At 38.9% G+C, this 15,652-nt stretch overlaps 1 protein-coding gene across 1 annotated transcript in view; it reads left to right on the top strand.

The window, feature by feature from the left end:
- The window catches only part of LOC140369228 (protein HID1-like), a 17,750-nt gene extending 2,775 nt beyond the window's left edge, over positions 1–14,975 (top strand). The window contains exons 3-19 of the mRNA XM_072456500.1: positions 162–326; positions 1,963–2,085; positions 5,518–5,624; positions 5,715–5,828; positions 6,715–6,937; positions 7,165–7,221; positions 7,841–7,981; positions 8,085–8,175; positions 8,617–8,768; positions 9,245–9,323; positions 9,712–9,876; positions 10,801–11,025; positions 12,039–12,178; positions 12,819–12,911; positions 12,993–13,084; positions 14,110–14,268; positions 14,904–14,975. Coding sequence (XP_072312601.1) covers positions 162–326; positions 1,963–2,085; positions 5,518–5,624; positions 5,715–5,828; positions 6,715–6,937; positions 7,165–7,221; positions 7,841–7,981; positions 8,085–8,175; positions 8,617–8,768; positions 9,245–9,323; positions 9,712–9,876; positions 10,801–11,025; positions 12,039–12,178; positions 12,819–12,911; positions 12,993–13,084; positions 14,110–14,268; positions 14,904–14,967 — 2,190 coding nt within the window. The 3' untranslated portion in view covers positions 14,968–14,975. The remainder of the gene's footprint in view (positions 1–161; positions 327–1,962; positions 2,086–5,517; positions 5,625–5,714; positions 5,829–6,714; positions 6,938–7,164; positions 7,222–7,840; positions 7,982–8,084; positions 8,176–8,616; positions 8,769–9,244; positions 9,324–9,711; positions 9,877–10,800; positions 11,026–12,038; positions 12,179–12,818; positions 12,912–12,992; positions 13,085–14,109; positions 14,269–14,903) is intronic.
- Positions 14,976–15,652: the final 677 nt, after the last annotated feature.

The following is a 15,652-nucleotide window of genomic DNA, read 5'->3' as shown; positions in this document are numbered from 1 at the left end:
TGTATAGTCATACTATGTGGGTAGTTGTGACAAAAAGAACAGATATGGCTAACAATGAAACAAAATTCTACCTTCAACATTTTGTGATTGTTTGTGATCGGTACAAGTCAGAGTCAGCACACTAGCGCCGTTTTGTGTATTTGTGTGTGTTTTCGTCCCAGGCCGTGGAGAGGTTGGGGCAGGGTGCGTGCTGCGGGGTCCCGTCGGAGCGGGAGAGGCAGATTGTTTTGAACTGCGCTCGTCTGCTGACCCGGATCCTGCCCTACGTCTTCGAGGATCCCGACTGGAGAGGGTTCTTCTGGTCCACGGTCCCGGGAACAGGACGGGTGAGGGCGGCGCCGTAAACGAGCCGGGACGACGCGTAAACGTGTGAACAGTGAACGGGATGCTCGTGTTGAACCCTCTACGAGTTTCAGTTTAATTATTTTTATTATATTTTGCTGACGTCAATGAACTAGCAACGTCAAGATGAATCTGTTATGATGATTAGGTCACAATATAATCGGAAGAACTAAAGAATAATAGTCGTGACCATTTTGGAAGCTTAATGAGAAAGTTATATTCATTTTATTTAGTTTATTTTAGTTTATTTAGTTTATTTTATTTAGTTTTTTAATTTATTTAGTTTTTTATTTTATTATTTATTTTATTTATTTTATTTTATTTACTTTATTTATTTTATTTTACCTTTTTCATTCAGAAAGTTTCTATTTCACTGAAGATTAATTACATTTCTACAGTATGGCATTTTTTCATAACCATGGAGACGAGCGGGTCGGTTACAGATTTGATTTTTGTTTTTCAAGGGATTTTTAAGCAATACAAATGCCTGTAATTGACTAAATGCAAGATATTTAAATATAAAAGTAATCTAAAAGTGACACAGTTCACCTTTTTAACATTGAGACCTGTTTCCTCCTTGCATTCCTGTCCTTTTAGTGTATTTCCACTCACATTCTGCCAGTATTCAGTAAATGATAGTCCTTTCTTGTTTAGTCCCTTAAATGTCGGGGGATTTTACACCCGCGCCCGACTGAGTCCCGCTTTTTAATCAAGAGACATTTGACCCGTCCCGGTCTAGTCCAGAACGGAACCGGTGGGAGTGGGCGGGTTTGACAATGCGCCCACTGTTCAGACTGTCCCAAAAAGAAACTTGACACTTAACAGCTGATGGACAAGAGACTGGGACACGGGGGGACACAAAGTTTTCATCTGTATTTATTTATTTGTCACTAAGAGATGTGTGTCTTGCATAAACTAAACGACTTCAGGCCCCAAACGCGCTGAAATATAGTTTAAAGATGCACTATGTAACTCGCTGCTCGAATGGAACACAGTGCGACATTAACCTTACTGTTTAATCTCTCTTGCATTTATTCGATTACATGCGTTCACCCAAATACAACAAAAGTTTTCTGAATTAACAAAATCAGCAATTCACAAAAAAAGACTTTCGGTTTTCTGCGCTGTTTCTTGCATAAAACTACTTGCTGTTTATCGTCGGCTTTTTTCCGCATGTATTTAAAAGTTGTAAAAATGCGCCTACACGACATTCTAACGTATTTTTATTGTAATGCAACGGGTTTGGTTTGATGTTCGACGTTGTGCCACAATAAATGAGAAACGGCTAATGCTAACGTGCGCTAGCTTTGTTTTGCTAAGCTAGTGAGCTCAATATACAAGAAATCAGTATTATTTCTATATAGTTTTTTTTTTTCAGTTTATCTCTGCTTTTTGCTGTGTTGTTTTCTCTTATCCAATCTTCTATTTTAGCAACGGAGGCGCTAAAATACCTGCGCTAAACCTTTGGGAGTTAGCACAAAAGGTCCCCACGAAATACAGAAAACCGGGAAAGAATCATTTGCCTTGAACGCATAAATATGAATGGAGATCTGCCATTTGATGACCCTCTGGTTGACTCATCTCTGGATCTCTAACCCGAGGTGATGACTTGTTTTGTAGCGTTTGGACGAAGAGGGGGAAGACGAGGACCAGTGTCGCCCCCTGGCTGAATCTCTGCTCCACTCCATCGCAGATCTGCTCTTCTGTCCGGACTTCACCGTACGCAGCCACAAGTGCGGACCTGTGAGTTACAGAAAACACTGTACATGTCCTGGCGATGCGGCGGTATCGCAATAACAAAAATCACAGTATCCTAAAAGAGTTATTTGGACTTCATAAATATAAGGTTTTAATCTTTGTGGTGTGGTTTTATTGGTGAGAAGGCAGAGGAAACTACCGCACGCAGGGTTCAGAATAAGCGGGATCGCATCGCAAAATGCGACGCAATTTCTCTCAAATGTGATGCATTCGTCCGAAAAAAGTGCTTTTGTATCGCAGCTTTTGCGATACAAAAATGCGTGTTCAATTGTGTAACCAAAGCACCTAAAAGTACTGATCACTCGTCAATCGAAGTCCCGCTGCTGTCTCAGATCGAGTCTGAAAGTGGGAGGAGCCACGTGCGGTAAAGTTAGCGTCACAGATTCGGACTTCCGAGGTCAATAGCTCCTAAACGCAAAAGTCTTTGCAGATCATTTACATGCCAAAATATTCATATTTACACTGCCAAGTGACACAACCTCGTTTTTAACAATCAGATGCGTATTTTGGGCGCAGCGAATTACATGGATCTGAATGTGCAGCCGGAGCCGAGACGAGTGCTTAGGGACCGTCATCAAATGTGCAGCCGGAGCGGTGACGAGAGTACTTAGGGACCGTCATCAAGTAGAAAAACGAAAAATGGAATGGAACGTCAAATAGAGCGGTACAATTTGAATAACACATAAAATACACCATGATGGACGCCACAGCAACCCTTTATTTTTCCGAGTGTAATGACAATTAATATGTAAATGAGACTCCTGCAAATAGTCATCTGATTGATGATGATATGGAAGAAAGTTGTAAATAAGGCCATCTGACTTTGTGTTGATTAATTTGTTCAACAATTAATTTTATTTGCAAGTTTTATTTAAAAAAAAAAAATTTAAAAAGTGTTTAAAAGTTAATTTGTTAAGAGTTTTCTTTAATAGAATGTTTACAAATAGATCGTGTTATATCAATGGAAAATATTGATTGTTAGTCACTTTCGTGTTTTGCTATGCAATTATGAAATTGCTATACAAATTTCGAAAAATTAACGGATTGTTTAGCAGCACCGCTATAGAAGTGAAAATCCTTAATCTGAGCCCTGCACACGGTACATAGACCTTGATCTTTTGCTCCTTTTGCTCCTTTTGTTCAATAATTTATCTTCACAAAACACTTTTTTAGCATATTGTACTGTGTTGGCAATACCATTGTGGAATTTTTATATTATTGCCTCTTAAATTAATCTTACACCCAATATAAATCCATACAATGTCATATTTGTGGTATAGAGTTCCTCAACAACCACTGATTGATTATTGTAGGAATAATCTAGTCTTGTCTGTGTTATTACCTTCAGACACTATAGGTTTTTTTTCACCTAATTTAGTGAGACTGTCATATTATTGTGGAAGGATAGCGAATACCGTATTTTCCAGAGTATAAGTCGCACCAGCCAAAAAATGGATAATTGAGAAGAAAAAAACATATATAAGTCGCACTGGCGTATGAAATGCGGTTGCAAGTGTGAAAACAACAAATAATATCACACATAAGTCGCTCCGGAGTATAAGTATACATGTATAGATATAAGTATAAGTCGCACCCTGGCCAAAACTATGAAAAAAGGTGCAACTTATTGTCCGGAAAATACGGTATTATGGTTTAAAGGATGCTGAAGCCTCGATGAAGCACAAATGAAGAGATTTATGGATGTAGAGAACCAGGACATGACGTTAGTTTGAAGATGAAGACATTTTGTGTATTTTTAGTCCTGAGAAGCCGATTGGTTAATGTGTGACCAGAGGAGTGGAGTGTTTGACAAACGGGCAGAGAAGAAATGGCCTTATCCTTCACGTTAAACAAACAGGAGAGCGAGTTTGGAGCGGGTCCGGTTTAGAGCTCATTATGAACCGGCCTTAAACTCCCTCGGGACGTGGCGCGGTCAACGAAGCATTGAGAAAACTGCCGCAGACTTTTCCACTGAGGGCCCCAAATTTATGCCCAACCGAAGCCTTTAATCACGTTTTATCTTGATCAAGAACATAGACTGTACCTAGAGTTGTGCTTTGGTTCATTTGTGCATGTTTCGGTAATACTTTTTTGCCTGTCTCCCATTTTCTGAGTTTGAAATGCGAGGTATACGTCAGCAGCGCGTTGTAATTGTATTTGCTAAGGCGTATTAAGCAGTTGAGAGTAGTAATTAGATGAGTATTTCCTGCAAACCGTTGAAAATGTGTCAAATACTGTATAATTGGTCCTTTATTTGGTTTAAACGTCAAATATTGGCCACTACGTTGCACACAAGTGTTCATTTCTAACTCACAGTCTGCAATTTATGTTTTTGTTTGTCAGTGCGCCATATCAAAACATGCTATCAATAAAAGGTATAATTTTGTTCAATTTGCAAGTTTTAGTTACTGTTTCAGTCTTCTCCTCAAGGTTTGTGTGTTGAATAACCGATCTATTTTATTTAAAGGAAACTTGTAAATCTCATGTTTTGTTTGTCGTGTACAGTGTATTCTTTCCATATTCACGCGCAGTTATGCCCTTGGCCCTTGTTGTATTATCAGTGAGCAGCAACAGAGCATTATTAAAGGTCACACGCTCCAACGGCCACATGATACGAGGAGGTGTCGACAGTGACTTGCGCTTTATCATAGGCTAAAATAAGAATATGGAAAATATAGCAGCATTATTATATTCTTAAACGTTACATACATTGTTCATTATGTACAAGTTATCATTGTTATAGCAAGATTATGCAAAGCGATTTAAAGTCTATTAAGTTGCTCATTTTTGGCATGCATTTTTTTGGGGGATATGATCAAATAATACTAATACTGATACCGATACCGATACTGATACTGATAGACAATTCTAGGCACAAAATGGTCAGTAATAAAACATTGTTCATTTTGTGGTGTAAATCTGACTCTAACTTGTAATTTTAGATTAGCAAAGTCCAATTCTGTTCAAAAAGCATATTTTAAATACCGTATTTTCCGGACTATAAGTCGCACTGGAGTACAAGTCTCACCAGCCAAAAAATGCATAATAGAGAAGAAAAAAACACATTTAAGTCGCACTGGAGTATGAAATGCGGTTGCAAGTGTGAAAATAACAAATAATATCACATATAAGTCACTCCGGAATATAAGTATTTAAGTATAAACATAAGTATAAGTCGCACCCCAGCCAAAACTATGAAAAAAGGTACGACTTATAATACGGTGCGTTTTTAGAGAACTGAGAAGACTGAAACATGGAATAACATGATTGTAGGGGTCTAAACTACAGTGTTAGCAGGTTATTTTACATAATAGAGCTCAAATATTATCTTTGTCTTTGCGATTGGCCAATTACAAACATTCTAAAAGGTGATTTCCGCTTTGTTTAAGATTCATATTGTATATCACAATCTTTCAGGACTCTGTGGAGGATATTCAGTCCATTGACAGCTGTGAATTCATTTGGGAGGCAGGAGTCGGGTTCGCTCAGTCTCCTCCAGTGAACTACATCCACGACCAAAACAGGTTTAAACAGTCCAAATGTATTTTTAAATTTACTGGGGTTTATAAGGCAAAAGTGATGAAATGTTTCCATGTCCTCTCGATCGTTTGCAGGACAGAGTTGTTGAAGTTGCTGCTGACATGTTTCTCGGAGGCCATGTACGTCTCTGCGTCGGAAAAGAAAAGCTCAAATCCATGGGTGACGTTCTTCACCTCCTCAGAAAACCGGTAACTAGACCAGGACTAGACCAGGACTAGACCAGGACTAGACCAGGACTAGACCAGAACTAGACTAGAACTAAACTTATTTGACCAAGATGAGGGTCAGTCTATTTGGTTTAACCCAAGACTAAAACCAGGGTTAAGGTTGCGTTCACACTTGCACAAACTGCATGAAACTAAACCAGGCCTAAACATGAACAAGGCCAGGACTAAATCCAGGACTAAATCCAGGACTAAATCCAGGACTAAATCCAGGACTAAATCCAGGACTAAATCCAGGACTAAATCCAGGACTAAATCCAGGACTAAATCCAGGACTAAATCCAGGACTAAATCCAGGACTAAATCCAGGACTAAATCCAGGACTAAATCCAGGACTAAAACCAGGACTAAAACCAGGACTAAAACCAGGACTAAAACCAGGACTAAAACCAGGACTAAAACCAGGACTCAAACCAGGACTCAAACCAGGACTCAAACCAGGACTCAAACCAGGACTCAAACCAGGACTCAAACCAGGACTCAAACCAGGACTCAAACCAGGACTCAAACCAGGACTCAAACCAGGACTCAAACCAGGACTCAAACCAGGACTCAAACCAGGACTCAAACCAGACCTCTAACTAAGACTAAACCGGACCATAAACTAGGCCCAAACCAGATCTAAACCAGGCTCAAAGCAGCTTTAAACCAGATCTAAACCAGATCTAAACCAGATCTAAACCAGATCTAAACCAGATCTAAACCAGGTCTAAACCAGGTCTAAACCAGGTCTAAACCAGAAACCAGATACCAGATCTAAACCAGGCCTAAACCAGGCCTAAACCAGGCCCATAGCAGCTTTAAACCAGGTCTAAACCAGTTCTAAACCAGGTCTAACCTCCCGTTGCAGACACGCGCTGCCCCTCTTCACGTCGCTCCTGAACGTGGTCTGTGCCTATGACCCTGTGGGGCTGGGTCTGCCCTATAACCACATCCTGTTCTTGGATCAGAGGGAGTTGCTGGTGGAGCAGGCCATTCAGGTGCTCATCGTGACTCTGGAGCACGAGGGACGAACGGCTGCAAGTTCAGCTCTGCAGGCTCTGGACGCAGCTAATCCAACGGAGCAGCAAACGGTACAGAGAGCCAGGAATCCAGGGGTTTTTAGTTACCGGTGATAGTTAGTAGGTTCGCAATGATAGAACCACGTAGATGACATACCGTCCGCTCGAAAAGTGGCACATCTTGTATTTTATTTTTTCTAGTATAATCGCAGTGTTTGTCTGGTCGTTCTGCCTTGTTTTAGTTGTTTGCCTTATTTTTGACAATTTAAAAAAACTAAAATGAAAACACTTTTTTCCAGCCGTCGAGACCCGAGAACCTTTTTGTGAACTATCTCTCCAGGATCCACAGAGAAGAGGTAATTTTCATGTTGTTTATCCGGCTTTCTACCTCCTGTTTACTTGATTTTCTTTTTTTTAGATGTCAAATACAAACTAAATATTAAGCAGAGTTGACAGACCTTTATATCTGTTGTTAGACTGTAGCAGCTATTTGACATTTTAGAAGCGTTTTGAGCTCCTACAGGAGAAAAAAGTCATTACACCATTGATTCTAATGCATTTTGGCCACTCACTGTTAAATTCTGAACACTGTGATGTCCCCTGCATAACTTACATACTCCTCCAATATTATGCTTTTTAAATTATATTCACCTTTAGTGTCATTACACTTCAAGTACTGCATCTAAAAGTGCAATGAAGCAACCTTTTAACCATGCCACAGCCATACCTAAGTCTAAAGTGTAAGACAGTAGGTGGCGGTAATGTAACACTTGGATACCAACCGCCATAAAACGCCAAAGAAGAAGAAAGAAGAATATTTAGCTTCATCTCTTATAAATCTGGTGGTGTTATCTGCTTGAATAGTTTCACAAGATAAATAAGTTTAATGCCACGCTCTCCACCAGAAAAGTTATAGAACGCACCTTTTAAGTTTAAGTCTGTTCATGTTTTTTGGTGTTTTTTTGGTGTTTTTAGGATTTCAGTTTTATTCTGAAAGGCCTGTCCAGCCTCTTGAACAACCCTCTGCTCCAGACTTATCTCCCGAATTCAGTCAAAAAGATCCAATTTCACCAAGAGCTTCTGGTTCTGTTCTGGAAGCTCTGCGACATCAACAAGGTGGAAAAACATAACGACAAATACAAAATAACCTGACATTAAAACTACATCAAATGGTGCTATGTTGAATGACATCAATGTAAATCATATTTTTGTGTTGCAGAAATTCCTTTTTTTTGTCCTGAAAAGTAGCGACGTTTTGGAAATCCTGGTCCCAATACTTTTCTACTTAAATGAATCCAGAACAGATCATTGTAAGACTTATTTTTGTACTTAAATATTAATTATCTCATCTATTATATATGCGATTCATTAGCAACGGGGGCACAAGCTGTGTACCATTTGAGTGTCCTACAAAGGATTTAATGAAATATACTTTAATGGCTCGTTGTGTATTTTGTATCAAAATATTTTACATAAATCAATGTTTATTTCAACAATAAACGTGACTAGTTCGTTAAAGGTAATGGAACCAAAAATTACTACTTGGATTTTGATAAAGAAAGATCTGTGTAATTTTATTTATTTATATATTCTTGTATCTGCGTTCAAGGATTTAAAACATGTTAAGTTCTATCTGTGACTCCATGTGGGTCTGTATGGATAGTGTTTATAGTGTATCATCCCAAATATAACGTGCAACCATATTCTAATTTAACTGTGCTCTTGACTTTGAACTGTGTGTTTTTGTTCAGCTAAGTTGGGCCAGGTCCACATTGGCGTGTTCATCATTCTGCTGCTCAGTGGAGAGAGGAACTTTGGGGTCCGGCTCAACAAACCGTACACGCTCCGAGTCCCCATGGACATCCCCGTCTTCACCGGGACGCACGCCGACCTGCTCATAGTGGTGAGGGACTGGACTGGGACTAGAGCGGGACTAGAGCGGGACTAGAGCGGGACTAGAGCGGGACTAGAGCGGGACTAGAGCGGGACTAGAGCGGGACTAGAGCGGGACTAGAGCGGGACTAGAGCGGGACTGGAATGGGACCGGGACCGGGACCGGGACTGGGGCGGGACTGGGACTGGGACTGGGACTGGGACTGGAGCGGGACTGGGACTGGGACTGGAGCGGGACCGGAACTGGAGCGGGACTGGGACTGGGACCGGGACTAAAATTGGGCTAAAACTGGGCTAAAACGGACTTAGCCTTTGACCAAAACGGAGCCTGATCCCGATCCCGGAGCCTGATCCCGGAGCCTGATCCCGGAGCCTGATCCCGGAGCCTGATCCCGGAGCCTGTACCCCTCTAAAAAGTTTTTTGAAATACAGTTGTAAAATAAAATCGTGTAATACTAATAATATTTTGTTCTTCTCTGTTCATAGATTGTCCACAAGATCATGACGTGTGGTCATCACCGTCTGCAGCCTCTGTTTGACTGTTTACTCACCATCATCGTCAACAGTGAGGGAAAAAAACTGACACTGAGCGACACTAAAACTAGTATTGAAACAAGATACTCATTTGAACAAGTATTACTATGTATATACTAAAAAAAATCTCATAAACACGACAAAATCTTACCCTTCCTGAACTATTTTGGAAGGATCTTGAGCTTTATTAGAACTAGATTAAGGACATAACATAATGAAAGAAATATTGTATTTATTGTTCATTCATCTAATTTGTTTTAATATGTTTTTGTTATCATTGTGGTGATGAAATTGAGTTTGAAGTTTTATTATTGTGACACCACTAATGGGAAATGCACCACATGTATTTATTGTTCCATTGACTCATTTACAGTGGAGTATCGCCCTCTAGTGGTTGACCTGATGCATGTCTCCCTCAGTCTCTCCGTATCTGAAGAGTCTGTCGATGGTGGCCGCCTCCAAACTGTTGCACCTGCTCGAGGCCTTCTCCACGCCCCATTTCCTCTTCTCGTCCCCCCAAAACAACCACCTGGTCTTTTTCATCCTGGAGATCTGCAACAACATCATACAATACCAATTTGACGGTAGGTGCAGTGTGTGCAAATGTTTTAAAATTATTTATTTTGTGGTTTTGTTTGTAGCGACGGATACAATTTTACAATATATATGTTCAAGGTAAACAGGATTTGTTCCATTTGGTCTGGAGGAGTCACCATATTGTGTCCGGGCATACCAATGACATCTCCGTGGTAACGAGCAGGTGGCGAACCCTCCACCAGAAAAGTTACATAGTGCAGATTTCATCATTTCAAGAACATTTAAGATTTTAAGAATTACTTTGGAACTTCAATTTGATTCAAACTGGCTACTACACGACCGTAACATTTTCTTGACCAGTTTTAAGAGAAGAAAACATTATTATTTGTCCCACAAAGGGAAAATAAAGATATAAAACCAAATTAAAATAGACATAAAAATCTGAAAAATTACCTAGAATATACTTTAGTTAAGATACAAAAATGCATAATATAAACACAAGAATGTAAAGCAATACCACTACAAAAATTTATTTAACCAAAACTTCTAATCCAGGATTATTATTTCTTGATGTAGGGCAATGTACCGTATTTTCCGCACTATAAGGCGCACTAGATTATAAAGCGCACTGTCAATGAATGGTCTATTTTTTATAATTTTTCATATATAAGTCGCACCGGACTATAAGGTGCATTGAGCAAAACAAAACATGTACCACACAAAATCGCTTTGAGGTCAGTAAGAACAACCAGAATTCATCCGTATATAAGGCGCACTGGATTATAAGGCGCACTGTCGTTTTTGAGAAAATTAAAGGCTTAAAGTGCGGAAAATACGGTAGGCTTCATTGTTGATGTGTCTGCCTTCGATCCATCCTTGAATACTGCTGGAGCAACCTTTTCCATATTGTACTCTTCCTCCTCTCTCACGTGAACTGACCTCGTCCTCGTCCTTTATCGTCTTTGTTCCAGGCAACAGTAAACTCATCTACTCCATCATCCGTAAGAGAAGTGTTTTCCACCAGCTCGCCAACCTCTCGTGTGACGCCGCGTCGATCCACAACGTCCTCCAGCGGAAAAAGAGGAACCCGAGACTGAGCAGGACCAGCTCCACGGAGACGCAGAGCTCGGAAGTCAGCAAACGGGACGTCCCGCTGGAGCACGGCGTGTACAAGGCCACGCTGGAGGCCATGCCAGGTCAGTCACGGGTCAGAATATACTTAGAGAGTGGAAAGAGTGTTTAATGTGTGAATATCTCTTACAATTAGGTATTTGATGCTTTGTCTTGGATCAGTTTCCATTAAGTCACCATCCGTGTTGTGACCAGTGCAGAAACTGTAGATTTTGAATAGCATATGATATAAAAATCCCTTCCTCTGGCCTTATGGTATTTTCTACACACTCACATTATACAAAGGTGTCTAAACTTAACCAAAGGTGTGTGACTTAACCATGTGCAATACCGTCATATTCATTTGCAATTACTGTCGTACTCACATGCAATAATGTTACCTTCATGTGCATATAACTGATGAAAATAGAGTGTTTATTTTACCATTATTATTAGTATTATTTTGTCTTATGCTAGCTGTTTTTATTTTATTTTATTATAATCTTTATTTAGAGGTTGTTTTTTTTTTTTTTTAACAAGAGTTTTGTTTATAAGAGTTCTTCTATTAAACTTTCTATAAGTTATCTGTCCTTTTCCTCTGTATCTACCTGCGTTGCAACAATGAAATTTCCCCATGTGTGGACAATAAAGGAATATCTTATCTTATCTTAAAGTTGTTTTAAAAGGAAAAAGGAAAAAGGCATAATGTAGGCCCCTGTAATTTATTTTTATTTAGCCTGTTTTGTCTTGGAGCTTTAGTAGTGATGGACAATATAACGGTTCTAGTATCGGTGATATCGGAGGGTTTTAAGCAATATTGGAAAGGTCCAATAATGTGTTTCTGGACAGACTCTGCAAACCTGACACAGGGGCAAAGGCATTTATCTGAAAACTTAAGAAAAGTTCCCACACACTGTCTCACTCTTCATTCATTATTATTATTAACGATACATTCACAATTGGACCCCAAAATAACCACAATATCTTGTTTAAACTATGTTACATTATCATATCATGTAAGGTCCATGTTTCATTCCCAGTTTGTCATCAGACTGTCATTTTTTCCCCCTCTTTTTGTGTCGTTCTCCCTTTTACACAGGTTTAGAGAAGATCACGGAGCAGTCGCAGGTGAGCGCAGACGGGACCCTGGTGTCTGTCCCGCGATCCGACGCCGCCGCACAGACGCGACGCAGAGGAGAAAGCGCCGCCAGCGACACCGAGTCCAACTCAGAGAGAGACGCCGAGGTATAGGACGAAAATGAGCGCTCGCTGACCTTTATTTAACAGGGTTTGAGGTTATCTAAGAAGGTTTTTTGGTAGCTTTTTATTGCAAGATATTAGAGGCCATTGAAGTAGAAGTTTGGTTATTTTGGATCAGTGCGTTTGATATGTCAGATTACATGTTTATATTACAGAAGCAGGTAAAAAGAAAGAATCAAATTTGCACTTATATATACCCGTATTTTCTGGACTATAAGTCGCATCTTTTTTCATAGTTTTGGCCGGGGTGCGACTTATACTTGTATTTATACTTATACTCCGGAGCGACTTATATGTGATATTATTTGTTATATTCACACATGCAACCGCATTTCATACTCCAGTGCAACTTATATATGTTTTTTGGCTGGTGCGACTTATACTCCGGTGCGACTTATAGTCCAGAAAATACGCTACACAAAATTTCGGCGTTGAAATGGAGACGTTTTGAAAATTACTTCACCTCTTCTTTAAATGATGGACTGCTGATATAATGTGATCGTATTTGCAGTATATGGAGAAATAGGCTTATTTTGATTTGATGTTTGGACTGCAGTATGAATAATCTAGTTTAGTCTTGAATCAGTGATATTTCTAATTACCGATTACCGCCTTAGAGTTACAATTGTGTTCACAGTTTGAATCCGGGGCGTCACGAAGTCGTCTCTCAAGTGTTTCTTCGTCCGCAGCCTGGACTCCCACGTCAGACTGGGTGAGTTACTTCTACAGTCAGTAATGATGCGATTTCAGGCGAATTTTGTGCTTATGTTTTGTTTTAAATTGTACTTCTTAGGCTTTGTCGTGGAAGTCCAAGCTCCCTCTGCAGACCATCATGAGACTGCTTCAAGTCCTGGTCCCTCAAGTAGAAAAAATCTGTATTGACAAGTAACTTTTTTATTACGTTATAATTATTATTTACATTATTTTACGTTTTTATTTTTATTTACACGATTGGTAGATGCCAGTGAGATAGAAAAAACAGGCAAAAAAGTATTTTTTTTTGCCTGTTTTGTCTATCTTTGTCTTTATATTTTATAAGCCTAATAAGTATTAATATTCCTAAGTATGTTGACATTTTGTGTTACAATTATCACAAACTAAATAATTGCGATTCACAATAATATCACAATAATTATTAAAATAGTCAAAAGTGAAAAAAATGTATGGATATCAATATTTTATCATATAAATATTATGACAATATTTCTTATCTATATTGAAAAGAGAAAATTATGGATAAGTCGCTTTTTTTTCTGCACAATGTGGTGGTTTAATGGAGATTAGGGCTGGGCAATATTGGCAAAAATTAATATTGCTAACAAAAATTGCAAACAAAGCATCAGGAATGTGCCGAAACATGTCTGCAAAATTTGCAGACATGTTTCGGCACATTCCTGTCTCTGCTGAGGTTCCGGTATCGCACAAATCATGAATGGAACATAACATTAACCACAAAAGGACAGAACATTCTCATTTTATGCTATTGTTTAGGAGATTACACTTTTTTTGATCATTTTAGCTATTTATGATGTAATTTTTAATAGCTTATACTGCAATGAATACATTTAATATTCACATTTTGCACGTCTCGGAACAACAACGGCAATATTATAAATTTTTATATATACCTCCCACCTCTAATTGCAGTTATCTTTGTTGAGGATTATCACAATTTGACAAAAATGTACAACAAACGATGAATTTCTTCCCTTTTTATTGCGATAAACAATATTACTGTATACTGTCCCATACTTACTCCTAAACACCACTTTTTACTTAAAATTTTTAACCTCAATCATAACTACAACGTATTTTTCTCCTCACAGAAATAATTTAAAGTTGATTTACAATACGTTTTTCAAGCCTTTTTTAACGTACTTGGCCTCACCGTGGACCTGTTTGTCGTTCAGGGGTTTGACGGACGAGACGGAGCTCCTTCAGTTCCTCCAGCACGGGACTCTGGTGGGTCTGCTGCCGGTGCCTCATCCCATCCTCATCCGAAAGTACCAGGCCAACGCCGGGACCACGGCCTGGTTCCGCACGTACATGTGGGGCATCATATATCTACGGTAAAATACTGACGGACTCATTCCACGCTCGATCGCAGTCTCGCCAAAGCACTGTACGTTTAGGAGGCTCGGAAAACCTGACCTTCTGGAACGCAGCATTGCTATTACTGCTACTGCTGCTACTTCTTCTACTTCTTCTACTTCTACTTCTACTACTACTACTACTACTACTACTACTACTACTACTACTACTACTACTACTACTACTACTACTACTACTACTACTACTACTACTACTACTACTACTACTACTACTACTACTACTACTACTACTACTACTACTACTTCTTCTACTTCTACTTCTACTACTACTACTTCTTCTACTACTACTTCTACTTCTTCTACTACTACTACTACTACTACTACTTCTTCTACTTCTACTACTACTACTACTACTACTACTACTACTACTACTACTACTACTACTACTACTACTTCTTCTACTTCTACTACTACTACTACTTCTTCTACTTCTACTACTACTTCTACTACTACTACTTCTTCTACTACTACTTCTACTTCTTCTTCTACTTCTTCTACTACTACTACTACTTCTTCTACTTCTACTTCTACTACTTCTACTACTACTTCTTCTAAGTGAAGTGTGTTGGCCTGATGTTCTCTTGTTGCCGTAGAAACGAGGACCCTCCCATTTGGTACGACACGGACATCCGACTCTTCGAAATCCACAAGATCTGAAATCCGCCGACGAAAGACTGAAAGGTGTTTAATCCTTCATGATATTTACATGAACTGAGCACACGTCTGCATCTTCAAATGATTTCAACTCCAGTCAAAACTATTCTCACGTACTTCTGTCGCTATTAAAGTTTTCTTTCTCTTTTATTTGTTTTATTATTTGACTATTTATTCAAATGTTTTTTTGTTAGGTGCTAAAGTCGGCACTTGAAGCTTTCTGCAACAACCGTTTTTTGAGATTGTTTTTGCGATATAAATAAGTACATGGAGTCACAGTATTGTAAATAATAAGAAGAAACCTTTTCAAAAAGAGCCTAGATATGACGACGTATTGAAGATTGTTGCATGAACAATGTCAGCTTAGATGTTTGTAATTGATCATTTCTATCAAAGAGTTTGTACAAGAAAACATACAGTGACGTACAGTGTATAACAGACTTTGGTTAAAAAGCCTTTAATAAAATAAATAAAACAAACACAACTTCCATTTGATGTTTACATAATTTCAGTTAAACATATCTATACTTATATACAGGGATTTAATTGCAGTGTTTGCATGCAAATTAACTAACAAAATGAAGATAATTTACATTCAGTTGACCGGCAAAACCTTACATTGTTTATGTTGAAATTAAACGTACTGTAGAGTTGAATAATGGTACTTGATATTAGCAATGTTGTGGGT

Source organism: Eucyclogobius newberryi, unplaced genomic scaffold, assembly GCF_026437365.1.
Source record: "Eucyclogobius newberryi isolate DKJ021-1_F unplaced genomic scaffold, fEucNew1.0.hap1 SCAF_20, whole genome shotgun sequence".
Lineage (NCBI taxonomy): Eukaryota > Metazoa > Chordata > Actinopteri > Gobiiformes > Gobiidae > Eucyclogobius > Eucyclogobius newberryi.
This window is presented reverse-complemented; position numbering and strand designations above follow the sequence as displayed.